Genomic DNA, 27,872 nt, shown 5'->3' with positions numbered 1-27,872 from the left:
TCCCTTTGCGTACTTCCCCTGCAACCGCCTGGTTCCTGCCTGCCTGGAAGAACACCCCATAATGGCGACGAGAACAACGCATCGACAGCGGGAACCTGCATCTAAGTTGGCAGTCTCTTCTTCGGAACCGACAATACTGCGAAATGGCCTCGCACCTGGGACAGATGGAACCTTTTGACGACTCGACCAGTGACTGGACGTCGTACGACGAGCGACTCTCATCGTACCTGAGGGCAAACAAGGTTCCAGCCGACCTTCAAGTCGACAGTTTCGTGAGTCTCATCGGTCCGAAAACCTACCAACTGTAAAGTCTTTGACTGCTCCCGATACGCCTACATCGAAGTCGTTAAGCGAGTTAAGGGAACTTTTGAGCAAACACCTGTCGCTAAAGCCATCCGTTATTGCCGAGAGAGCCAAGTTTTATCGCGCCGTGCAGGCGAAACTCAGACGATAGCTCAGTTCGTAGAAGAGATACGCAGGCTAGCTCAAACCTGCGATTTCGGTTCTTTTCTCGGCGATGCGCTTCGCGACAAGTTTGTGTGTGGCATGTGGCGAATAGACATCCAGAGACAGCTGTTCGTCGAGGACAAGCACTTAAATTTCCAGAAGGCAGTTGACCGTGCTCTGGCGTCCGAGGCCGCAATGAACTATGCAGTGACAGCCCATGATTTATCAGATAGCGGTGGCCTAGTTTACCGAATGCAGAGCGGAAAGCAGAAGAATAAGTACGCAAGTAAACGTGCCAAATCCCAGCAGTGTTATCGCTGTGGTTCTTTTAAGCACGATGCGCAAGCGTGTCCGCACTTACGAGCTACTTGCTTCGAATGTAACCGGCAGGGGCACATACGCAGAATGTGCAGAGCGAGAGCGGAACCAAAAAACCAGAAGTAGTGTATGCGCACGCTTCAGTGCGATACCCAGCACGACTTCACTAAGCTCAACAGTGTCGACGTGTCACGAACGGCACCCATAATGGTAGGCGTAAATGTAGAAGGAACTACCGTAAACTTGGAGCTCGACACTGGAGCAGCAGTAACGGTCATGTCGCACCATCAGGCTAAAGTGTACTTTCCTGGTGTTCGTTTGCAACCAACAAAGATGCAACTGAAGACGTACACATGGGAAACCGTAAAGCCTGTAGGAGTAATGGATGTGCTGGTCCACCACAATAACCAAGGGGCACGATTGCCGCTTTACATTGTTCCGCAAGGCGGCCTACCGCTCTTAGGTCGCAACTGGCTACAGCATATCGGGCTGGACTGACGTGGCATTTGAGGTCTTTGCAAGGTGTCCGCTGCGTCAGGCAGTCCACCTGCAGCACTAGAAACGCTGCTACAGAAAACGAAGACCTGTTTAAGGATGAGTTAGGGACCGTACTAGGAGAACAGGCAAGCCTCAAGTTTAAGGATGACCAAGTGCCTCGTTTTCTAAAAGCACGGAGTGTGCCCTTCGCTCTTGTGAAAAGGTTAGAGGCTGAATTGGAAAAGCTCCAGAAGTTGAGAATCATTTCTCGTGTCGCTAGTCGCAAGTATGCTACGCCAATTGTTCCTGTAGTAAAGAGCGACGGGTCGATTAGAATCTGTGGAGATTACAAACTCACGCTGAACCCAATCCTCGATGTCGAGACGTACCCGCTTCCAAAGCTGGATGAGCTTTTGGCAACATTAGCGGGCGGTCAGAAATTCTCCAAAATTGACTTAAGTCGGGCTTATCAGCAAGTCGAGATGGATGAGGAATCCAAAGCCTACCTGACCTTGAACACGCCCAGGGGCTTACGTGTTGTTAACCGCTTACCTTTTGGCATCGCCTCAGCGCCGGCGATCTTTCAGAAGATTATGGATAATATTCTGAAGTGCCTTGACGGAGTTACTTGTTACATCGATGACATCATGGTCGCCGGAAAGACTGAACAGGAGCACCTAAAAAATTTGGAGGCGGTATTGAGACGGTTATCAGACAGAGGCATCAGGGTAAAGAAAGAAAAGTGCGAGTTTTTCAAAGGAAAGTTGCAGTACTTGGGACATGTCATTAGCGCGCACGAAATTGAACCGGCAACTGACAAGCTAGAAGCCATCGCAAAGGCTCCGCGTCCCACGGACAAGCAGCAATTACATTCACTGTTGGGCTTGATAAATTACTATGGCAAGTTTGTTCCTAACCTGTCAAACGTCGTTTTACCCCTAAACAGATTGCTGCGGCTCGATGTTCCCTGGGCCTGGAGTGACGAGTGCGAAGCAGTCTTCTCGGATATCAAGCAGCTGCTGTCGCAGCCACCGGTTCTCGATCACTACGACCCCAGTGCGCCCCTGCAACTGTCGTGTGATGCATCGGCATACGGTATAGGAGCTGTCATCTCTCATATGGAGCCAAATGATCAGTGCCATCCGGTCGCGTACGCATCACGTACCTTATCTTCAGCAGAGGTCAATTATAGTCGGCTGGAAAAAGGCACTCGCTCTAGTTTTCGGCGTCAAACGTTTCCACTACTTTCTTTTCGGGCGTTCATTTGTTCTCGTTACTGACCACAAACTCTTGCAGACAATTTTCGGTCCCAAGACGGGAATACCAACTGTTGCCGCAGCTAGACTGCAACGCTGGGCTTTAGTTCTGTCTGCTTACAATTTTACTTTGAAGTATAAGCCATCGAGTCAAAATGCCGAGGCAGATTGCTTATCTCGATTGCCTCTGCCAAGAGAAAGTGAAGAATGTTTGGACGACCAGTTTTATCGCCTACGCATGCAGTATTTGCCAATTAACTGTCGTGATGTGGCACGCGAGACGGCCCGAGATCCGATTCTAAAGATAGTCATGCAGCACGTAATGAACGGTTGGCCTGAGAACGTCGTGAGTGAAGAAATGAAGCCGTTTTTTCACAGACGCTGTGAACTTTCTACACAGCTAGGGTGTCTTCTTCTTGGAATGCGTGTCGTTATTCCTATGAAACCTCAGTCGCAGATGCTCGAAGAATGGCACCAGGGACATCCTGGAATTGTTCGGATGAAAGAACTAGCACGCAGTTACGTGTGGTGGCCAGGCATCGATCGCGACATTGAGACCCAAGTGCGTTCTTGCAACCCCTGTTTAACTCAACGCGCGATGCCTTGCCCGGCTCCTTTGCATCCGCGGGCATGGCCAACCAGACCATGGGAACGTCTGCATATCGATTTTGCAGGACCTTTCAAGGGTGCCATGTTCCTGGTTCTGGTCGACGCTCACTCCAAGTGGCCGGAGGTGTGCCAACTGCGAGACACGTCCGCGGAAAACACAGTAAACCGTCTCCACGAAATCTTCTGCTGGTTTGGTTACCCTGAAGTTGTGGTATCTGACAATGGACCGCAATTCATCTCAGCTGTGTTTTCAAACTACCCTAAGAGCATTGGCACGCGCCATGTAAGGACATCAGCCTACCATCCGAGCCGTAATAGACAAGCTGAACGATTTGTCCAAACTTTGAAAGCAGCACTGCGGAAAAGTACTGCCGCGAGCTTAAGCACCACGTTGAGAGAGTTTTTGTTGTCTTACAGGAACACTCCACATACCACCACGGGCGAGGCGCCGGCCACTCTCCTGCTACAGCGTAGACTCCGCACCCGTCTAGATGCCGTCAAGCCCTCGCTGCAGCAGAAGGTTTCGACGCGGCAGTTCGTCCAGACAGTGCGTTGCAAGCAGCGCGCACGTGAATTCGCTGTGGGTGAAAGTGTTCTTGTGCGAAATTTCAGACGCGGTGCAAAGTGGTTGCCTGGGATTGTGTTAGGGCGGACTGGACCTGTTTCATACAGAGTTGGTGTGGAAAGCGGTCGAGGTGTGTTTGCCTAGAAGCGCCACCAGAGCCACATAATTCAAGCCAGTGATATGGACTTTCCGTACATCCCTGAACAGCGAGACGACCCCGAGCAGCCGCGACCCGGTGCAGCCAGCTTCGTCTTCTCTTCCAAACACGGCAGAGCGGCGCCCTCCCGACCGCTATGTGCCATGAACTACTTTTTGTTTCAGTGCATGCGCCCGAACTGCAATAAGAACGGCGAAGTGTAGTGGCGGCACGTCTACCGATAACCTACACGTGTGCTACTGCAACACGCCCTTTTGATAACAGCTTATATACCGCGGCGCCGAGCGTAGCCGGTGCACTTCTTCCCAGCTTATCACAGCCGGCGGCCCAGCTGTGCTGGCGCTCGCCAGTCACCTTGCCAATGGAATAAAGCTATTCCCTTTGCGTACTTTCCCTGCAACCGCCTGGTTCCTGCCTGCCTGGAAGAACACTACAGGCGGGTGAGACCTCGCGCCTGGGAGTGAGAAAGTTCGTTGGCGTTGGGGACGGCTTCATGAGCATCACTGCCCATGTGACCGAGGAACCAGATTAGCTGCTTTTTGCTTGTCCAAGATGCTGCAGAGAGAACGCGAGCGGCTTTCTTGCATAGCGAGCCTTTCATGAATGCTCCAACGGCAGCTCGCGAGTCTGTGGAGATGGTAGAACGGTTCGTGGTGGCCATGGCGATGGCTACAGCGACCTGCTCGGCTTTGTCGGCGTTCACATTTTGATGCGTAAGCGACGTCAGCAGCTCCCCCCGCAGTGATGTAGCCACCGAGACAAAATGATTGGAAGCAGCGTATTGCGCAGCGTCGACGAAGACGACGTTGTCCTCAATCTTAGCCGCCAGGCTAAGAAGGGCCCTGGCCATCACTTTACGTCTGCCGTAATTGTGCTCAGGGTGCATATTTCTAGTTATCTGGGATACTGAATACATTTCTCTGACTTCGACGGGGAGCGCGCACTCCCTCAGTTTGCTGATGCTCGAACCTTGACCGATATGCGCTAATAGCTGTCTGCCGGCTTCCTTGGAAGCCTATCTTGCAACTTGTGCCATCTGTTGCGCCTTGACTATCTCTTCAAAGGTGTTGTGGACACCTAGTTCCAACAGTCTTTCGATACTGGTACTCTGTGGGAGATCCAGTGCCTTTTTTATGCTCTTGCGAATGATTGTTTGTACTCTAGCCGCGTTCCTTCTGCTCAATTTGTGGGCCAGGGCTATGTAGTTAATGTGGCTGATTTGGAAGGCGTGGATGAGTCGCCTAAGATTATCCTCCGATAGCCCCCCTTTTTTGTTGGCCACCCTCGTGATTAACTTTGTCATGGAATCGGCTTTGGTTGCGATGCGCTCTAAGGTGTAGTAATTACTGCTGTCTTCCTCCAGGAACATGCCAAGAATTCTGATTCTGTGTACTACCGGGATGACGGATCCGGTCTCGGTGGTGATAGAGATGTCGGGAGGTGGCCCTTTCTTTGCACCGATCGTGGGTAGGTATAGTAGCAGTTCCGATTTCTTGGCCGACAGGCAGAGTCCTGCCTTCGCGAGAAACTCCTGAACGACTGTGATCGCTGTTTGTAATTTCTCTTCGACGTGTTCGTCGCTACCTCCCTCGCACCAGACTGTGTTGTCGTCGGCGTAGAAGGCGAAACCGATACCCTCAATCTCGGCCAGCTTTTGGGAAAGAGCTCTCATGAATAAGTTGAATAAAAACGGGGAGAGGACTGCACCTTGCGGGGTGCCTCAGGGTCCGAGATCGAATGTTCTCGAGCCCAGAGTTCCTACGCGAATAGTGGCTTTTCTATCCTTTAGGAAGGAGCTGACGTACTTGTAGAATTTTTCTCCTAGACCCGCTTCTTTAATCGATTCGAGTATGTGAGGGTGTGTTACCTTGTCGAAGGCCTTTTGTAGGTCCAGTGCCAGAACGGCTCTGGTGTCTTTGGAGGCCTTGTCAGTAATGTGTTTTAGAAGCAGCATTTCGTCCTGTGCGGACAGGGATGGTCTGAATCGAATTTGATTAAACGGAAAGATATTCCTTTCCTCTGTGAATTTAGTGGCCCTATTGAGAATGACGTGCTCAGTGATCTTCCCCACACAGGAAGTGAGTGAAATCGGCCGGAGCGAGCCAAGCTCTAAGTGTTTCCCTGGCTTCGGGATGAGGATTACGGTCGCGTTACGCCACTCCAGTGGTACCTCGCCTGTCTCCCAAACCTCGTTGATTTTATTCTTGAGGAGCTCGACAGCCCCATCATCCAAATTCTTTAAGAGTTGATTTGTTATCCCATAGGGACCCGGTGCTGTTCTGCAATTGAGTTCGTGTGATGCCTCTCTCACCTCCGCGTATGTAAAGGGGGAGCCCAGAGGGTCCGTTTCGTTCTCGTGCGTCGGAGAGGGGTAGTCATTGTTTGAGCCAGGTTCGATACAGAGGTATCTCGCCAGAGTTTCTTAAGTTATGGATGAGTCTATCAATAGTGAGCCTCTGATTGGCTTTGGATTGTTTGTCCCCAAGCAGATGCTTGAGGATGTTCCATTTTGCTCCGCTCATTTGCCCGTCGACGGCATTGCATACTTCGTCCCATTGTTGCCGAGGGAGGGTTCTATGTTCATCTATTTGCTTATTAAGTTCTGCAATACTTTTCCGTAGGCGTCTATTTACTTTCTGTGTTTTCCATTGTGCCTGTAGCGCGTTGTTGGCTTCTAGCAGGTGTGCTAATCTACTGTCGAGGCGCTCTACCTCTTTGTCCGTCTCTATTTCCTTTGTGGAAGCAGCAACGTCTTCTCTGAGGCGGGCGAATAATTCCTCCAATGAGCTGTATTTAGTCTCGTCCTTCTTTCTGATAGTTCTAAAGAAGTCCCAATCCGTTACTCGGAATTTTCTGAGAGGCGGTGATGAGACTCTTATCGCGAGGCCGCTGATGTAATGATCACTGCTGAGGTTCTCTTGTAAATTGGTCCATACCGGTTCCTCTGCATTCCTAACCATGGCCAGGTCTGGTGTGGTATCCCAGCTGACCGAGTTGCCAATTCTGGTGGGGTATTTTGGATCGGTGACCAAGGTGAGACCGCAGGCTGCTATTTGTGCCGCGAGGCCCTTGCCCTTGGCCGTACCTTTGATGTAATCCCAATCTTGGTTTTGTGCGTTAGAGTCCGCAGCTATGATAAGCGGATGATCGCCTGCAATTTGACATGCCTTCTGGAAGAGAGCGCTAAACGCCTCCCTTCTGTCGGCTGGCGAGCACACGTTCAGAAAGAAAACGGATTCCTTGAGTTTAGTGTTTTGGATGAGCTCGGTCATGATGTGTTCGAATTTTAATTTCGGCCTAATGTCGTGACGTAATTAGGCAAGACTATTTGAGACGAGTGTCGCTGTTCCTCTTTTGCCCTCCGAAAAGTGCGCTTCTGCATGGCAGTCGCGAAGAGCGATCACATCGGTGAGTGTTTCCTGGAGGAGGATTACTGACGGCCTTTCGCTACCAGAGCTAAGTAGTTGTTGCAAGACTGCCTTCCCTTTGCGGAAGCTGGCGCAATTCTATTGCCAGATAACTAGATTGCTTGAGTTAGTCATTTTACTTACGTAGTGGGGGCGTACCGAGCAGCGCAAGCTGTGTGTCGGATTCTAAAATTTGGAGCCTCACTGTGTGCTCGTTCAGTTGGACCTTGATGGGGCTAATTTCGGCAACTACGTCCGATCGTAGCTGGTCAAGCAGTTGCTTGATGCCCGAGACGTTAAGCGTCCATGGACTCGGGGCTCGCCCTGGTTTAGCGCCTCTGTTGAGAAAGGCGGCTACTGCGGCAGTTTGACCGCCGAAACCGCGTTCTCTCTGCTGCATTTCCTGCAATAATGACTTAATTTCAGATAGTTCCTTTCTAAGAGACGCGTTTTCGCGCTCAAGTGATTGAATTTTGTCTAGCGTCTGCTCTTGCAGTTGGCCTTGTTGTGCGGGGGCACGGGTCTCACCTGTTTTGGCTGCCTTGTCCACCCAGGTGGGTTGGGAGTTGATCCGTACCCGGGATCTGCTCCTGGATCTCGATCTAGAGCGTTCCGCGGTGGCGTTTCTGGGAACGTTCGTAGTTGGCGTTGTGGCTCGAGCTGGGGTTCCTCGACCCCCAACGTTGCTCGTTGCGTTCTTCTTCTTGTTTCCGCGTTTCTTTCCTCTTCTGCGTCGTCTCCTCACGACATAAGTAACTTGATACCTGTTTTTGCAAGTTCGGTCGCCGGTGAGGTGAGCGTCTCCGCAGAGCGTGCACTTGGGTTGCACACATTCGTGTCCGTTTGTGCTTTGCGAAGTTCCACACTTTTCACACACTTTTTCGTTCGGTCTGGGGCAAACGTCGTGCGTGTGACCGACTCGTCCGCAGTTGCGGCAAGTGTCTATTTGCCTCTTGTACAGCGTGCGGCGTACCATGTTGGGGCCGCAGCGGATATAGTTGGGCACTTTCATGCCGTTGAACAGTATGATCACGGTAGTCGACTCTTTCTGTGTGTGACAAAAAGGCTCTAGAGTGCAGCTTCGGGCAGATCGGCATCGACGCCTCTGACCACGCATCTGCAGTTATTACCCGGAGGCGTAATGTTAGCTGCGATAGAGTGCCGTTTATCCACCAAGATAATCTCCCGGACTTGGGAGTATGCACTAGCGTTCAATTCGGAGGGTGTGCGTATAACAAAGATATTCTGCATTGCATTCGCACACACGATATCCTCCTCAGCTGCAACCGGGGGCAGCTTGGCTGCCATTAAAATGGCGTTCGTGACTTTGATCTCACTGCATTTTCGCACGTCCAGCCCTCCTGCCGGGCGGACGACAAATCGAAAGTGGGATTTAGGCAGGCGCGGTAGCCTGGAGGCTGCGGCAAACTTTCTTAGCCGGCTGGCTTGTTTGGCGCCAACGCGGGAGCCTTTTTGCTTTGCCTTGCGCGCCTCGTTCCCGACGCAGGGTTTGTCCGCGTTCCGCTTTCTGTGAGCGGTAATCCAGCCGCTGGACTCGGTGTCCTCTTTGGAGATTTGCTCGCCCTCTACCATTGCCTCGTAAGGCATGGCGGAATGTTTTAGAACGTTCTTGGGGTTCGGCTAAGCGAGCGGCCGCGCCTCCCCGCCTTCCCGCGCTACGGCTAAGCCAAGATAGGCTTAACCCTTGGTGTCGGAGAAAGGACCCACAAAAAAGGCTTCAGTGGACCTACCGTGATAGATGCGCCATCCAATTGCTCCTTGTAACTTCCCGGAGTCGTTCCAGTAGAAATTGTGAGGAAAAAGTACATTGGAACAAGTAAGTCAACTTCGGTAGGCGGAGCTGATGCACACACGTCCGCACGTCACGCCGCCACCTAGCGTTTCCACAACTGAGAAGGAATTCCTCGCCGTTGTATGGGCGGTTATGAAATTTCGCCCATATTTGTATGGCCGGCACTTCACAGTTATCAGCGACCACCACTCACTGTGTTGGTTGACAAACCCTAAAGACCCTTCGGGACGCCCGGCGCGTTGAAGCCTACAGCTGCAAGAGTTTGACATGACTGTCGAGTAGACATAGGGATGCTGACTGCCTGTCTCAATCGCCGATAGTGTCGTCTGCTCCACCCGAAGAAGACTCGGCATTTCTTTGTGTTCTGGACAGATCTACTATCGCTCAACAACAACGGGACGACCCTGAGTTGCTTGAACTCATCAATTGCTTATAGGGCAGATCTGCTAAACCGCCTATAGTTTTCGCAAGAGGACTGTTGTCGTTTTGCTTGCGGGCCAAAGTCCTCTACAAAAGAAACTTTTCTTCGACCGGGTCGCTCTATCTGCTCGTCATTCCTGCAGCTCTTCGTACGGCAGCACTTTTATTTATTTACAAATACTGCAGGCCCTATTCGGGCACAAGCAGGACTTCGTAGGATTCGTACGTATTCATGTATATATAAGTGCAATACCTCCTATCTGAATACAACAATGAAACCCCGGCCCTCAGTCCCCAGCGGCTGCGAAGGAACTGACCACGGCGGTGGTCAGACTTGTGACGTAGCAGAGGGTGCTAGGAATACCTGAGCCCGAACAGGCCGCCATTAGAATCTGAACCTGGCAACGTTTAACGCTAGAAAGTTATCTTGCCTACAAAGTATTTACTAAAGTCACCGTAAATAGAATCAGGAACACCTTAGACTTCTGTCAGCCAAAGGACCAGGCAGGATTCCATAAAGGCTACTCAACAATAAACGATATTCACACTACAAACAGTGCATAGAGAAATGTGTTGAATATAGCCAACCCTTGTATATAGCTTTCATTGATTACGAGAAAGCGCTTGAGTCATTCGAAATTTCAGCAGTCATGGAGGCATTGCGGAATCAGGATGTAGACGAGCCGTATGTAAAAATACTGAAAGATATCTATAGCGGCTCCACCGCCACCGTAGTCCTCCATAACGAAAACAACAAAATCCCAATAAAGAAGGGCGTCAGGCAGGAAGATAAGATATCTCCAATGCTATTCACAGCCTGCTTACAGGAGGTATTCAGATACCTGGATTGGGAAGAATTCTGGATAAGATTTAATGGAGAATATCTTAGTAACTTCCTATTTGCTGATATTGCCTTGCTTAGTAAGTCAGGGGAGCAATTGCAATGGATGCTCACTGACGTGGATAGGCAAAGCAGAAGAGTGCGTCTAAAAGTTAATCTGCAGAAAACTAATTTAATGTTTAACAGTCTCGGTAGAGAACAGCAGCTTAAGATAGGATGCGAGGCACAGGAACTGGTAAGGGAATACATCGACTTAGGACAGATAGTGACCGCAGATCCGGATCATGAGACTGAAATAATGAGAAGAATAAGAATGGGCTGGGGTGCGTTTTTGGCAGGCATTCTCAGATCATGAACAGCAGGTTGTCATTATCCCTCAAGAGGAAAGTGTATAACAGCTGTGTCTTACCAGTACTCACCTATGGGGCAGAAACCTTGAGGCTTACGAAAGGGGTTATATTTAAATTGAGGACGACGCAAGAAGAATGATGGGTGTAACGTTAAGGGATAAGAAAAGAGCAGATTGGGTGAGAGAACAAGCGCGAGTTAATGACATATTAGTTGAAATCAAGAAAAAGAAATGAGCATGGGCAGGTCATGTAATGAGGAGGGAAGATAACCGATGGTCATTAAGGTTTACGGACTGGATGCAAAGGGAAGGGAAGCGTAGCAAGGGGCGGCAGAAAGTTAGGTGGGCGAATGAGATTAAGCTTGCAGGGTCAACATGGCCACAATTAGTACATGACCGGGGTAGTTGAAGTGTGGGAGAGGCCCCTGCCCTGCAGTCGGCGTAACCAGGCTGATAATGATGATGATGATAATGATTTATTCATGCAATCATGCACCGCACATTTGAAGTGCAGCCACAATCTATTAACTGTTGTAAAGTTTCTGTGACACTGTAACAAGAAATCATAGTCTTGTTCCAAGATGTCTAATATGCTGACATCGTCCACATTATTAAAATCATAGTAGGGCATTGGCTTGCTGCGCTCAGCTTTACGCCACAGTTGGCTTTTATAAAGGACAGAGAAATGGTCTGATATACCGGGCACGATATCGACAGTATAACTTAGCTGACTGACGTTTTGTCATATGAAGACGAGGTCGAGAATCGAACTTGTTAACGCAGTCTAGCGCGTTGGGGTATGCACTACTTGGTGTATATCGAAGTCATGTGCGATATCTAGTAACAGATCCACCTGTTTGCATGTTGAAGTAGCACACATCAAAGCATCTTGAAGTCGCCACTCATTAAAACGCAATCTAGTAACAGATCCACCTGTTTGCATGTTGAAGTAGCACACATCAAAGCATCTTGAAGTCGCCACTCATTAAAACGCAACTGTAGCGCTTTTTTGTTGTCGTACAGAAAGTCGTGTAGTGCCTCCAGCATAGAGATGTCAGCATTGGAAGGTCTATACACAGATCCGTTAAGTGCGTTTTGGCAGGAAAGTTTGGCAGCTATCCACATCATTTCAATCTGCTTATTGTGTGGGACCAGCGCATACTGAGTGCCTTTCTTCATCAGAAGTGCCACACCTCCCCCTCTTGAACAGCGATCATACTCAAGTCGGAGTATTGGAGGCAAGTTAGATTGCTTCAAGATTGGCTGCGTGTGCTTGTTGTTCTCGGGAAAGAACCAGAGAGCGAAAACAGGCGGTTACAGCAGATGAAGCGTCTGGCTGCAACGTCCACTGAGTTTCTTTGGCATCGAGCGTTAGTGAGCCTAATATCCCGGTCAAAAAAGCCTCACGATGCAAGCACCGGCCAGGTCACCGTACTAGGAGACGCAGCTCTGCCTAGACAAGCAGAGCACTTTTTGGAAAAAGGACCGAAGTTCAGCCTCACAAAACGATCCCAACGCCAAGAATAGCTTGCCATGGTGAGAAGAGTGGCTAGCCGCGGAAAGAACCCAGAAGAAAAAGAAAGAATTGTAAGTGACGGTGTTCCATGCCTGATGGTGAGTGGTGCATCCATTCCACCGAGAAAGCGTCATCTCCAGAGGATTTCACAGGGTCTGAAGGACAACGACCTTGCGGTGCTACATGCCGATAAGGAGGGCGGCTTTGCTGTTACTCCGACTGGTGTTTTTCGTGAGAAAGCCTTGGTTGCTATAAAGAAGAACTTCAAACAAGTGGCGTTCAAGGTTCGCAAGCAAAAAGGTCAGGTTCTTCAACTTTTGGGAGAAATGAATTTAGGAAACCTGCACAATATGGCAAAGGATGAAAAAGTGAGGTGTCTTGAGATCTTCTTCACTGTGAAGACACACAAGCCTGAAAGTCCGCTGCGCAAATTGTTTCAGAAATGGGAACATGGCAACGTCTTGTTAGCCGGTACCTTCAGACACATCTGGGAAATGTGGTGAGCGACGACCCTTTCCTGGTGCGTAGTTCTCTGGAGCTGCTGAAGGATCTGGACAACTTGCCGCCTCGTGAATACAACGCGTTCTCCATAGACATTGAAGATCTCTTCTATTAGGTCCCTCACCAAGGTCTCTTAGCGGCGGTCAAGGACAAGATCCAATCAACTGGCGAAATCCGCTTCCAGAATGCTGCAGGTGTAAGCGTGGACAATTTTATTTCCTTATTAGAGTTCTACCTGAACTCAACCGCCATTTTGTTTGAAGGAAAGTTTTATGTGCAGAAGAAAGGGATATGCATCGGTTCTTCTGTAGCTCCTGTCCTTTGCGATATCTTCCTATCTGTTGTAGGAGCTGACATCAGTAATAATCTTTGTGATCCTCATGTAGTGTCCATTTACAGATATGTTGATGATTTCTTGGTCATTTTGAAGGACGTCCCTGAGCACGAATCAGTTTCTACCGTCGAGAGAACCATGACTATCTTCTCGAGCCACAGTCAGGGTCTCAGGTTTACCAAGGAAGTTCCGAGCTGTGGCCAACTCCAGTTCTTGGATATCACGCTAATGTTTCCAAAGGAAGGCATTTGTTGGATGTACAATCCGCGTTCTTTGAAAGGCCTGCTACCGTTTGAGAGCGCCCATTCCAAGATTGGAAAGCGTGCAATTGCTACAAATTCTCTGCAAACGGCTTTAACTAAGTCTTGTATCCATTTGGTGTCAATTAGCTTTAGCGCTCAAGTGCAACGACTACAACGGGCAGGCTTCCCGCCATGTCTGATTTCAGCTGTCTGTGAAACGATGCTCCAAAAACTAAAGCACCCGCCTCTTATCAGGGAGCCAGTTTCACGCAGTTCTGTTGCGGTAATTCCATACCTTCATAAGGCATCACACAACATTAAGAAAGTGGCAAGTAGGCATATCGTTCAGGTTGTTTTCTCGGCGCCTTGCAAGCTGTGCAAGCTTTGTGCCATGAACGGAGAGAAACGCCTGGCTTGTTCAATCCAGCATCAGAAGAAGTTCACTGAATGCAGGACACGTGTAGTGTACAGAATCCCTCTAAGCTGTTGTCGCAGCTATATCGCACAAACAGGTCGATGTTTCAATGAGCGTGCAATGGAACATTGTCGTAATCTGCGCAAAAAGGAAGGGAGTTTCCTTGCAGAGCATTACAGAGGCTGTTCTAATTGCCGCCCTCAGTTTGACAAAACTAAATTTTTGAAGTTTGGAAAAGACAGGTGTGAGCGGGAAATTGTGGAAGCCTATTTTATCAAAAAAGAGGGAAACGCATGCGTCAGCAGGCCGTGCATTATGCCTAGCGACAAGGAGACTACTTTTTTAGAAGGTTTAATTTAGGCCTCATGTTAGAGTGATTTCATTTGGTTTTACCGTCTGTCTTCCATTTATTTTACTAGTTTTATTTTCTTGATGATTTTACAGTGGTTCTTAAGCTTTTGTTGCACTTTTCTGACGCAGACGCTGTTCTTTAGACCTTTATCGATCATCACTTCTGTCCATTTCATTGTTAGTCACGTGGTTCTTTTTTCGCGTGGTCACATGTTTTATCAATTCTTTAGGTGAGTGACTATTTGAGATTTTAGTTTTGAGGCAGACACTGTACTTAGACGCATTTTCATGTTTTTTCCGTGTTATTCGTTGGTCATTATTCCCATAGTCGTGCGGGTTTTATCACTGACTGGGCCTTAGGCGTTTGAAGTGTGTTATGTTGTGGATAGTTTGGTTAGTAGTGAAGTGTAGACGGTACTTTTTATGTCTGGTTTCTGTCCCCGTTGGCTTGAAAAAAGACTATACTAGATCAATTGCCTCCTGTGCTGATCCATGTGTGGTTCTTATTTGCTCTTTCGATAATATATGCCAGATAAGATTCCAGAATGGTCGATTGATTGCTGTTTTTTACTTCTGAAGTTTTGTGCGTGACTCGGCGTGAATAACCTACATAAGGCAGGCTTGTTGCGAAAATAAACTTAGTTGTGAGTGGCGCTGGTCCTGTCGTTTGTGTTCTTCTTCCTGAGTCCTGGTCTTCTGCGCCTTGCATTTACTACTGCAAGCAATGAGTTAACCTTCCAGATCGTCGCTTTTATTTACAATGGTTCTAGCGTTGACATTCATTAAGGATAAAGCTCTTTGGTCGTGAGAAACTATCGGCTGCGATCGGGGGTTGTTTGGATGGCACTGTTGGGTGCAGTCATCCCAAGAGCGTGGTCATTGCCTAGTAGACTGAAAAAGTTCGTTCCGCGCCTCATTCCAAAAGTTAAGGCTTCCATTGATTGTAACCTTGTCGAAGACAAGAATGACGTTATCCCGATTGGACCTGTTTACTTTGGTACTTGCACGACGCTTCTTGCGGATAGACTGTACCCTAGGCAAAAAGTCCTCCGAAATACTGAATTCCGTATCTCGCAATTTACCACACTTTTTCAAAATTCTATATTTGTCTCTCCCATAAAGAAGTTTGAGAATAACTGAATGACACTTATTCTCTGTTGGCCTACTGATTATGTGGGTTCGTTTAATGTCCCTGTTGGGCAGCTTCAGCAGGTTGTCAAGGTGTCTTTCGATACTGTCCGCTAAAGAGAGGCAGTATGCTCCCCTTTTGCTTCCTTTACTCCAAAAATGATGAGGTTACTACGTCTGCTTTGGTTCTCGACGTCGTCAATCTTCAAACGTAAGCTGTCAACTGTCTCTTGCAAGGCATCAACTTTACTTGTATGTTTGGTGATCGTTGAAGCTATGTTATCCAATTTCCTGTCAATGCAGTTCAATTTGTCGGTAAACTCATTAAGTTTACTGCTCATCGTTTGCTTGAGGTCTCGTATGTAGTCGCCTATGATTTTAAGAATGTCTTCAGCAGAAGGACCAAGATTAGACTCAATATCTCCCCAACACGGTAACAAATTAACAACGTAGTGATACATCATCAATGTCAGATCAAGAATGGGCTGTGAGCACGGCAGAAGCAAGAGGCATACATTGTTGCTATGGTAAGAATGAACCAAATGGTCTTGCCTCACCTGCACAATAAACAAGAAGGGATTCGTGAGACGCATGGTCTCAGTGCTTCCACCGTGCCCACTTGTCGTGATCTGTGCAGTGCAGTCCCTTAAGTACGCCCATGTAGGAGGCATACACGGCTTGACTGTGGTATCATGTGAACATCCGGCGTAGCTCCCAAACCACGCAGGCTCCATAGACAATCATCGGCACCGCGAAACGATGTGTCAAACCCGGCAACTTGATGCGCAGTCGTAGTAGCTTTAGGTAGATTGTCGGTGTTCAGTGCCTCGGCTGGTACAGGTGAAGAAATGAAAAGGACGGCCTGCACAATAAATAAGAATGTATTCGTGAGATGCAAGGTATCGGTGCTTTCCCCGTGCCTAGAATAAGCGTCTATTTCGGCAGTTTTGTTTGCCAAAAGCCAGCTTTTAAGATCGCTTCATTTACCAGGTATATTTTCGTGGCGCAAATGTGTTTGTTCGCGCTGTAATCTTCCTTAAACGGTTTTCTCTATATATTTGCGCGCTGTGCTGTCTTTTCACAAGGTTTCGCGTCTATTCCACCAAGAGCATTTACTCAGACATGCGTGAACAAAGGATTTTGCCTGAAATTCAGATATGTTTAGCACAGCTTCGCACTGATGATCCAAGCCGACTTGCCCCACTAGTGCGCATACGAGTTCAGTCTTCATCTGAAATAATCACTAACCAAAATTATGTACTCCTTTTCAGCTGGCTAGGGGAGATCCTGATTGGGAGAGACACCCGCATGGATTTGTGCTGAAGGTCACCAACTGGATTGAAAGTCAGCAGACAGAATTCCTCGGTGAGTGAACCAGCTGACCGACGGCACGCAATGTCGCTTAATTTTTCTCGCAGTAATACGTTTCCCGAATTCCACTATGCTGGAAACAAAAGGTTGTCGCAATGTCTGAGGCATATTATTCTTCAGTTAAGTTCTGTTTAGTACCTTAAAGGTCCCCCGCAGGGGACATAAAGGGTGGGTGTTTATAAAATAGTGAAAACATCGTGAGAAATAAATATTTAACAAAATGGCCGGTTACAAGTTCTGTGAATGAAAGTGGACAAGTGGTAGTAGCGATGTTGTTGGGAAGGCCGTTCCAGTCTGTGGCGGTACGGAAGAAAAAGGAGGCTGTGAAGGTGGTTTTCCGTGCACGTGGGCGCGCTACTTGAAGAGGATGGCTGGTGCGATGAGATATCCCTGCTGCTGCTGTGATGTAAGGTTCTTGCGTAAGGGAAGAAAAGAAGAACTTGTGGTACAGGGAAAGACTGGAAATGCGACGTTGATATGAAAGCATTGAGAAGCCGGATTCTGATTTCAGAGATGAAACGCTGACGTCGTTGAGTATGAGGTATGAATGAATCTAACAGCGCTATTTTGAAGTGATCCTAATGCGTCGGTAAGGTATGCTTGTTTCGTTCCAGATGGCTGACATGTATTCCAGTTTCGACGTGATAAGTGACTTGTGCGCTAGTAATTTTACATCCGGTGGGACGTGCGGTAGATTCTCTTTTAGCAAACCTAAGGTTTGGTTAGCTGCGCAGATAATGCTAGTGACATGTGCGCGCCAAGACATATCGTGAGATAGGGTTACGCCTAGATATTTATAGGATTTTACTGGTACTAATAGTGTGTTATTAATTATATATGGGAAGAAGAAAGGGTTGTGACGGCGGGAGAAGGACACGAATTTACATTTGTTGGCATTAAGGGTCATCAGCGAATTTCTGCACCATTCTAAAATATTATTACGATCATTTTGGAGAGCAGTATGGACAGAGCAGTTATTGATAGAGCGGTAGATGACGCAGTCGTTTGCAAACATGCGTATATTACAGGAGACACACTGGGAGGTGAATAATAATATATATAAATAACAGGGACCAAGAGCAGATCCTTGCGGCACGCCAGAGGTTACTGGGAGGGGACTTGATAGCCTACTGTTGACTGAAACCATTTGTGTGCGATTTGACAAAAATTGCTTTATGCAGATTAGAACGTTAGGGTCCAAGTTTAACAGTTGAAGTTTTAGTAGCAAATGTCGGTGGGATATTTTATCAAATGCCTTTGCAAAATTCAAAAAGATTGCGTCAGTTTGTACATTGATGTCAATGTTAGTATGCAAGTCATGAACAAAAAGAGCTAATTCAGTTTCGCAAGAGAAACCTTTGCAAAAACCATGTTGTGAAGGATGAAAAAAGTGATTACTGTCCAAGAAGGCAATGATTTGACAGTAGATGACATGTTCCATTATTTTGCGCGGCACGCTTGTTAGTGAGATGGGTGGATAATTTAATGGAGAATTCCGGTTACCTGTTTTGTAGACTGGGACGACCTTTCCCACTTTCCAACCAGTAGGCATGTTTCCTGACGAGAATGACTGTGAGAACAGTAAGGACATATATGATGCAGCCATGTGTCTTGTGTTTCTTAGAAGTTTAGAGCTAATTTCATCAATGCCAAATGAAATGATAGCTTAGTCTTCTGGATTACGGATGAAATTCCGTCAGCACAAGATATGACGCATGGCATGTGACCTTCAATATTGAACAAAGGTAAAGAAACATTTGTTTCGATTTCTTTCGTGAATACTGTTGCAAATGCGGAATTAAAGTATCAGTGCATTCAGTATCGGTAATCGCCTCGAGTGAGTCATTGGTGAGCATAATGGTGCAAATAGGATGAGGGTTTATTACTTGCCAAAAGTGTCTTCGGTTGGTGTGCAGCAAATGTGGTAGTTTAAAAAGTCATAAAGTCATGGAGTCATAAAAAGCACGCTTTGCGCTGCAGATAGCAATCTCATATTCGTTTTCAGCTTTGCAGTGGATGTCCCATCGATGCGAGCTCCCGTTATTTTTAGCCGCTCGCTAAAGTCGTTTCTTTTCATTTTCTACTTTTTTAAAGCGTTAGGAGACTATGGTTCTTGAATAATGGGGCGAATGTGAACTTTACGAGTATATTTATTTGCCAAATCTTTTAACGTATCCCTAAACATCGACCAGTTGGCATCAACCGTGGGGAAGAAGGTCTCAAGTTCGTGATTAATTGAGTCATAGTCACCCTTTTTGTAAAGCCTTATAGTATTCTTATGTGTCTCATTTGGTGTTACAGGAAAAGAGAAAGTATCATGAATGACATTGCGGTCACTAATTCCTCGAAGGTGTGTAATAGATGAGTCTACTGGGATTATTAGTCAGGATTAGGTCCAAAATGGTTGCCGATTCTGGTGTCATGGCCAGTACAGTGTGTAGGCTGCCAGGATCAGGGTTAGTTTCGACGTCGCCAGGTATGATTAGTAGCAGACAGGTGACATAAATGCACTCAGTGGCAATCACGACGCGGTACCGTGGGCTCTGGAGCTGTACCAGAAGACAATTGCTCGATTATTTAGCAAGAAGTGCATATGTTTGACTAACGCGGATGGAAATGGTGATAGTTGAAACCGGGCAAAGGACTGCATGTGGCCCCGCCCTCATGACAAGCGGAAGCCTGCACTGACGAGGCACCCGAGGATGCGCATGCTAGAGCAGGAAGCAGCAGGTTGGAGATGAGATAGACGGCCATCTACATGGCGAGGGCAAAGCGGTTAGCGCGGAGGAGGAGCAAAAGCATTATTTGCTCTAATTGATTAGAAATTAGCGGTGGCAGTTGTGGTCGGCCGTCTTCACGGTCTTCTTCCCCATCTGCGCAGGGTCGACGCCCCTATTCCAGGGCACCACTGAGGGTGGCTACTCGGTGAGCGTGCCTTACTAGTCCATGCTGGATTTTTGGGTCGCTGCTGAAGAGCACCCTCTCCCACTGCTCCGCACTCGGGTATTTTATTTGAAGGAATTGTTGATTCTGAACGCATCCCCATGTAATGTGGTATAAGGTGGGCTTGGCGCCGCACCAGGGGCAAATGTCTCTATACTGGGTGGGAAACATCTTGCTTAGTGTGTTTAGATTTGGGTACGTTCCTGTTTGCAACCTCCTCCAAGAGGTTGCTTCATGCTGATTTAGGCTGTTGTGGGGTGGAGTGTATTTGATTCAGACCTCCTTATAGTAATTCACAATGTCTGAGTAGCTTTGGTTGACTGGTATGGGTTCCTCAGGGTCAGTGCTTGTGGCCGCTCGGTTTGTGTGCTCTCGAGCTGCCTTGTCCGCCCTTACGTTCCGGGTACCGGGACACGCGGTTAGCGAACTGCATCAAGGTACAGTCACCGGGCCCACAGAGCTGCGTCGACTGTGGTTGTTCCTTTATAGCTGGTAGGGCTGTCGATGACGATGATTCTTTCCAAGTTGGCTCCAGGACCGGTAGCTCGCGTTCAAACGGTGAAGCCGTTGGAGGTGGTGATAAGTGGAAACCTGGCAAAGGATGGCACGTGACCACCCCATCTTCGTGACAAAAATTAAACATGAAATGATGGGGTTTTATGTACCAAAACCATTTTCTGATTACGAGGCACGCCGTAGTGGAGGACTCTGGAAATTTCGGCCACCTGGGGTTCTTTAACGTGCACCTAAATCACACGGGTGTTTTCGCATTTCGCCCCCATAGAAATGCGGCCGCCGTGGCCGGGATTCGATCGCGCGATCTCGTGCTCAGCAGCCCAACACCATAGCTACTGAGCAACCACGGCGGGTCGTCTTCGTGACAAGAGGAAGCCTGCACTGACGAGGTACCCGAGGATGCGAATGCCAGAACAGGAAGCACCATGTTGGAGATGAGATAGACGACCATCGGCATGATGAGAGCAAAGCGGTTAGCGAACTGCACCAAGGTACAGTCACCGGTCATACACCGGCAACTACAGCATTGGTCTGAATGAATGAACCCCCGTAACCCTCCGAAGTGAGGCATAAGCATAGTGAGCTTGATAGCTGTTGCAGGAACAAGGAGCCAGTAAGCATACCTGGTGGCTTTAACGCATCAGCTCTATATAGGGTATCGCACACAACTTATACCAAATTTTAAATATGTGCGAATCGCACGGAATTTACAGAGCCAAGGTAGTGTTGTTTGCCGTCGCATGAAGTTACTCATAATTTTTTTGGATTCTGTCTAATTACATAATTAGTCTTAATTAATTGATCAACTTCTGAAATATTATAATCAAATGAAAACTTTTATTAAGAAAATTGTAGAGCACAATGATACAGCCTTTTGTTGCTCAATACCTGCTACATAAAAGTGTTTCGCCAAGCATGAAAGAAGCCCTTGAATACACTCAACGTGCCTCGAGCGGCCAGTCGCGCGGAAAACGAAGTCGCTATTCCCACGTATTCAAGCCTACCCTTTAAAGATGCAAGCTTTCCTTGTCGCCATTGACGAATGTACAAGATAGACAGGAGCTAAAAGTGGAAAAGAGGTAACCAACTGTGTAATTGCCTTTATGGAACCAGTCATCTTCAACTACAGCAATGGTCTCCAATAACGGACCTGTTTTTCGTAACCAGAAACTCACAATGTGGTTGGAAAAATGAGGCATCGCTAAGATTTTGGCCGCCGTTCCACTGGACAGGTAACGCACTCGCAGAGAGCTTAATTGGCGGTCTCAAGAAGTACTTGCATTTATACTTTACCTTCTCTGGTGGATGTATATTGTCATGCAGTAGACATGGTGAAGAAAGCAGGCAAAACTGGGAAGGAGGAAATTAGCGTATTATTGGGCGAACTTGTGCCCTAAAAACAGGCTACACTCAAAGAACGGCGACAGCGGCGAACACAGTCGGCCATCGTAGAAAATCTCATCAGCGGGTCAAGCGCGTGGGCTTTTTACATCAGTCCACAAATTTATTTATTTTATTATTTATTTATTAATACCTCAAGGGTCCAAAATAGGACAATACATGAGGGGTGGGCATGTAAAAGGCGTGATTGATGATGTGGAAATTAGAAAGATGAGTCGGAACACTCAATGGCAGATCTAAAGCTTGCTGTATCGCGGATGAGTGCAGTTTGTCTGGGAAGGCCATTCCAGTCTCGGGCAGTTCGGACGAAGAATGACTGCAGGAACGTAGTGGTGCGGGCTTGTGGTGGGATTACGGAGTTCGGATGGCCTGTTCGACGAACACGATGAGCCAGCTGGACCAGCTGGCTGTCACGAGGTATGGAATAAAAAAACCTGTGATAGAGGCATAGGCGAGAGATGCGACGACGAGAGGCAAGAGGCGATAGGTCTAGTTTAGATTTTAGTGATGAAACGCTAGTATGATATGAGTAATCTGAAAGAATAAATCTAGCAGCACGGTTCTGAACGCTTTCAAGGGCTTTAGTGAGATTAGATTGGTAAGGGTCAAGGATAGCACATGCATATTCAAGTTTTGGTCGCACAAGCGTTTTATAGGCAACTGATTTCACGGGTGGTTGTGCCATGAAGATATTACGGCGAAGATAACCAAGAATTTTGTTAGCTGAATTAATTATGTGGCTTACGTGATTTGTCCAAGACAAATCTTTGGATAGGTGAATTCCTAAGTACTTGAAGCAGTCGGTAGTAGATACAGCGCAGTTGTTAATCTTGTAGGCGGGGGAATGTAGTTAGGTCGACGATGGAATGAAATATGCACAGTCTTACTAACGTTTAGGGACATGAGCCATGTAGTACACCAGTCTTGAATATGAAAGAGGTCCTCCTGAAGAGTAGAGACGTCTGCGACGGTATTGAGAGGGCGGTATAGGACACAATCATTGGCGAAAAGACGTATTGCAGAGGTTACAGTGAATGGCAGGTCATTAATGTCGATTAAAAATAAGAGTGGCCCAAGAACAGTTCCCCGAGGTACACCAGATAGAACGGAGGAAATGGAAGATGTAAGGTTGTTAGCATATACAAACTGTTTTCGGTTAGTTAAAAAACTACTGGATCCAGCTAAGAACAAGTGGGTGGATGTTTAGGCGTGATAATTTTAGTAGAAGGCGAGAATGTGGAAGCTTATCGAAAGCCTTTTCGAAATCTAAAAACAGGGCGTCAGTTGGAATGTTAGAGTCGAGGTTTAAATGAATATCGTGAATAAATAAAGCTAACTGCGTTTCGCATGAGTGATCTTTCCTGAAGCCATGTTGATTAGGGTGAAAGAACCTCACTGAAATTAGGAAGTTAGCAACATGAGAGTAAATGACATGTTCCATAATTTTGCAGCATACGCCGGTGAGTGAAATGGGGCGGTAGTTACCTGGGGAAGACCGATCACCTTTCTTGAAGACTGGAATGACCTCCCCTGTTTTCCAGTCTCTTGGAACAATGCCTGTGTCAAGTGATTGCTGAAAGATGACACAGAGCATCGAACTACAGACATACTTCGTATTTTTTAACACTTTGGCATTAATGCCGTCGGTTCCACAGGATGATGAGCACTTCAGGCCATCTATTACCTTAACGATGCCTTCCGGCCTAAAATGAATACCTTTCGTTGGTGTAAAATCGAAAAATGGTAAATCTGGTAGTTCATTGGCAGGTTCTTTTGTAAACATTGAACAAAATGCAAGGTTCAAGGCATCAGGAACATTTGAGCCAGAAATGGGAGAGCCAGAATTATCACATAGAGAAATAGAGTTATTAGTTTCAGGTTTTACCGTTTTCCAAAAACGCCGCGGGTTAGAGTGCAACATGTTTGGGACGGTAGTAGAAAAGAAATTACGTTTTGTGTGTGCTTTTAATGAGTTATATTCTTTAGTAGCTTTGTTATATTTTTCCCAGGCAGAAGAAGAACCTGAGCATTTGGCTACACGAAAGAATCGTTTTTTCTTATTGTTTAAGCGCTTTAAATAGTGTTGAACCAGGGTGAACGCGCTCTTTCATTTATCGTGATAGTTGGAATGTAAAGACCAATTAAACGCAGCATTTCTGTTTTGAAAAGTGCCCAGTTACTCTCAGTCGACCGCTGCTGATACGTAAGGGCAAGTTGCTCATGAAAGATAGAAAGTTCACGATTAATGCTTGGATAATCGGCATTATCATATAGTGTTAGCACTTTCTTTGATATTTTAATTTTGAGTATTTTGCAAGGAAACGTGGCATGAATGACGGTGTGATCGCTAAGACCACTGACGTACGTAAGAGGAGGCATCTTATCGGGGTGCGACGCTAAGACGAGATCTAGGATATTTGATGAGTGTTGGGTTATTCGCGTAGGTTTAGTAACAAGCTGCGATAGACCGAACAGCAAGGCAATGTTTATAAATTCGCTAGCCATGCTTGTTTGTGTTAGACATGACGCAACGTTACTCCAATCTATAGTTCGAAAGTTGAAGTCCCCGAGTAACAATATGGGGCTGTTAGGATAAGCCGTTGTTAGTTCAAACAACGCATCGTGAAAAAACGAAAGAAAGGAGCTATCAGTGCAGGGTGGACGATAGCAACAGCCGAGGAGCGTGCGCAGTGAAGTGGCGTGGCAGCACATCCAAATCATTTCTAGAGGCGTTCTTATATTTACAAAAGAGCACTTAAGTTGGCGATGAGTAGCAATAGCCACACCGCCGCCACGGATTCCATCGCACCTGTCTTTGCGAAAAATATCAAATTCTGGTAGATCTGGAAGAATTTCGCAATAAAGTTTTGTGGAATTTAGCCATGTTTCCGTTAGTGCAACAATGTTACTGGATGACGAGGAAATGAGGCTGCATAACGAATCCCGTTTGGGTATCAGGCTGCGGATGTTAGTGTAGAGCAACGATAGATTGTGCTTAACCCGCTGGGTCGGCCTCAGTGGCTTTTGCACTTGCTGCTAGGATTGACGTTCGACGACCGACTGTTTAGCGTGATCGTAAACGTAGGTTTTTCGGCCAGAGATAAGTTTGTCGTAACGGAGCTTGAATGAAGATTGCTGCGCTTTTTCAAATTCGATTAGACGTCTCCTGGCCAGACGAGTTTCTGGGGAGAAGTCTTCGCTAATGCCGTATTTGGTGCCGTTCAGCTCACCGCTTGAGAAAAGGATGCTTTCTTTATCTTTAAAGTGGGCGAATTTTACTATTATTGGCCTCCGTTTTCTCTCCTGAAAAGTGCCAAGTCTGTGGGCACGTTCCATATCACGACTTTGAATAGTTACGCCCAGGTTCTTGTTGCAGTGTTCAATCATTGATTCCTCAGAATCACGCCACAACTCATTTCGCGCATCGCTGATACCGTAAAAAACCAGGTTACATCTTCGGGATGTGTTTTCTATCTCATTAATGCGGTCAGTCAGCAGAGTTACCTGAGCAGCGCTGCTATTAGCGACACTTTCTATGTTATTTACTTGGGACTTTATATTCGAAAGTGACAACAGGTCGGATTCAATCTTGGTCAACCGTGTGCCGAGTTTGCTGAACGTTTTCTCATGATGAGCAAGCGTTGACCTAATTGAATTCAGCTGCTCAAGCATGGCCGACTGCCCGATTTGCAATGTCTTCAGAACATCAAGCATATCAGCAGGGAGTACAGTTGGACCATTTCTAGGTCCAGGATTAGTCTCAATATCTCCTGCCAGCAAAAGTAATTTCAATAGCATGCGAGCACAGTCAAATACTATACAAAGAGAGCGCCGTGGGCTCGGCAGCACGAGTAATGTTCGGTAACCAGTGCGTTTAGCGAAAAGGCAACAGCAATTTGTTACCTGCGTAGCGAAGAAGTGAAGTCGGTTAGGATGGCCCATCACTGACGTGCCGCCAAGCCCACTGAGCGTGGCGATGGTTTGTCTAGGGTTTATATCGGGGATCCGAGGGAAGATGGCGCTGTCAATCGAAGATAGTGTGCCAGGAAGCCAGGGCGTCAGCCGATGACACCGTAGCGACAGAAGTGGCGTAATCTGTGGTGCGCAGTTCGATGTTCCGTAGAGGTAGGTCCGGCGCAGCTCGCCATGGCAATGCGGGGCGTCCTCATCGGCAGGCAGCGGAATCCAGGCAAGCTGTTCAGAGCACGGTGTTAGCTTCAGAATCCAGGACAGCACCAAGAACTGCGTAGCGAAGAAGTGAAGTCGGTTTGGATGGCCCATCACTGACGTGCCACCAAGCCCAGTGAGCGTGGCGATGGTTTGTCTAGGCTTTAAATCGGGGATCCGAGGGAAGATGGCGCTGTCAATCGAAGATAGTGTGCCAGGAAGTCAGGGCGTCAGCCGATGACACCGCAGCGACAGAAGTGGCGTAATCTGTGGTGCGCAGTTCGATGTTCCGTAGAGGTAGGTCCGGCGCAGCTCGCCATGGCAATGCGGGGCGTCCTCATCGGCAGGCAGTGGAATCCAGGCAGGCTGTTCAGAGCACGGTGTTAGCTTCAGAATCCAGAACAGCACCAAGAACGGCGTAGCGAAGAAGTGAAGTCGGTTAGGATGGCCCATCACTGACGTGCCGCCAAGCCCAGAGTAATCGCTGGTACCCGCGTGTCTGCTACAAAGTCCTACACTATTCGCGTCGCGCATATGTGCAATCAAATTGCAGAAGTTTCGGTGGCAGACAGCGGAAGGAACCATCCATGACATTCGAGGTATTCAGAAACAAGAAATTCAGAAACTTCTGATATATGCAGGTGCGTCCTGCGCTGTGCGATTACATTTGTTAGGCGGTGAAACGTGGTCACCCGATAAAGATAAACAAGTACACAGGTCAATACCCCCCTCTTCAAAAGAATTTACCTGATGCTGCAAACAAACGAAGGTAATAAACAAAAATACCCGTAGAAAAGAAACAACAAAATAAGGAAGTTTGTCCGCGTGCGTAAAAGGGCTTAAGACTCACCACGTAGACCACTTAAGATTGTGCGCGCCGCCTCTGGGCATTCGAAATGCCTTCTGGCACAACCTCATAGTCCAGTTCGCCAATACGTAGCATGATGTTGTAGGGTCCGAAATAACGTCGCAATAGTTTCTCACTGAGTCCTCGTCGGCGTTTCGGGGTCCAAATCCAAGCACGGCCACTGGGCTGGTATACGACGTAGCGTCGTCGGACGTTGTAGGGTCGACTGTCGGTGCGCTGCTGGTTCTTGATCCGTAGGCGGGCGAGCTGTCGGGCTTCTTTGGCGCGCTGGAGATAAGTGGCTACGTGAAGATTCTCTTCGTCGGCGGCGTGCGGCTGCATGGTGTCGAGTGTCGTCGTCGGGTTCCTGCCAGAAACCAGCTTGAACGGCGTGTGTGTGTTGTTTCATGTACTGCGGTGTGGCAAGCGAAGGTTACGTACGGCAGGACGCAATCCCAGGTCTTGTATTTGACGTCGATGCACATTGCTAGCATGCCAGCGAGGGTCTTATTCAGGCGCTCTGTAAGACTATTCCTCTGTGGGTGGTAGGCAGTTCTCCTCCTGTGCCCTGTATGACTGTATTCCAGAATGGCTTGGGTGAACTCCACTGTAAAAGCATTTCTTCTGTCGCTGATGAGGAATTCTGGGGCGCCATGTCACAGCAGGATGCTCTCGACGAAGAATTTTTCCACTTCGGCTGCGCACCTTTCTACAGAGCTTTCGTTTCAGCGAAGCGAGTCCATAGCCACGATGAAACAGTTATTTCCGATTATTGACGTCGGAAAGGGTACCAACAAGTCCATTCCGATCTGCTCGATTGGTCGGAAAGGAGGCAAGATCGGCTGTAGTAATCACGCGGGCCTTGTCGGTGGTGTTGTGCGTCGCTCACAGTCTCGGCATGTCTTGACGGCCAAGGTCGGCGATCAGGCCGTCCTGTACCTTTCCTGTACCCTCGATAGCGTCCGGGAGAATCCGATGTGCCAAGCGGTCGGATCGTCATGCAGAGCGTGCAGTACTTCTGGACGCAGCACTGAGGGAACAACAAGGAAGTGACTGCCGGCGACTGGCGAGAAGTCCTTCTTTACTAGTAGGCTGTTTTGAAGCGAGAATGAAGATAATTCTCACTTATAAGCCCTAGGGACAACGTCAGTGTGCCCTTCCAAGTACTGGACGAGGCTTTTTAGCAGCCGGTGTGCTCGTTGCTGTTCAGCGAAGTCTCCCGCGCTTACTATTCCAAGGAAGGCGTCGTCACACTCGTCATCTTGCGGCGGCGGTTTAATGGGGCGCTTGATAGGCACTCGGTATCAGAGTGTTTTCGTCCGGACTTGTAGCTTACAGTGATGTCGTATTCTTGTAGTCTGAGGCTGCACGGCGCTGTCAGTCCAGAAGGACCCTTTAAATTCCCTAGCCAACAAAACGCGTGATGGTCGCTTACAATCATGAATGGCCTGCCACATAGGTAAGCGCGGAATGTTTCTGTG

The 27,872-nt window shown here is 47.8% G+C and overlaps 1 protein-coding gene across 2 annotated transcripts in view; it reads left to right on the top strand.

Moving 5' to 3' along the window:
- The window catches only part of LOC142584652 (hydroxylysine kinase), a 496,032-nt gene that overhangs the window by 85,383 nt on the left and 382,777 nt on the right, over positions 1 to 27,872 (top strand). For both annotated transcript variants that reach the window (XM_075694800.1, XM_075694799.1), the window contains exon 3: positions 16,418 to 16,511. In XM_075694800.1, coding sequence (XP_075550915.1) covers positions 16,418 to 16,511 — 94 coding nt within the window. The remainder of the gene's footprint in view (positions 1 to 16,417; positions 16,512 to 27,872) is intronic.

This window comes from Dermacentor variabilis, chromosome 6, assembly GCF_050947875.1.
Source record: "Dermacentor variabilis isolate Ectoservices chromosome 6, ASM5094787v1, whole genome shotgun sequence".
Classification (NCBI taxonomy): Eukaryota; Metazoa; Arthropoda; class Arachnida; order Ixodida; family Ixodidae; genus Dermacentor; species Dermacentor variabilis.
This window is presented reverse-complemented; position numbering and strand designations above follow the sequence as displayed.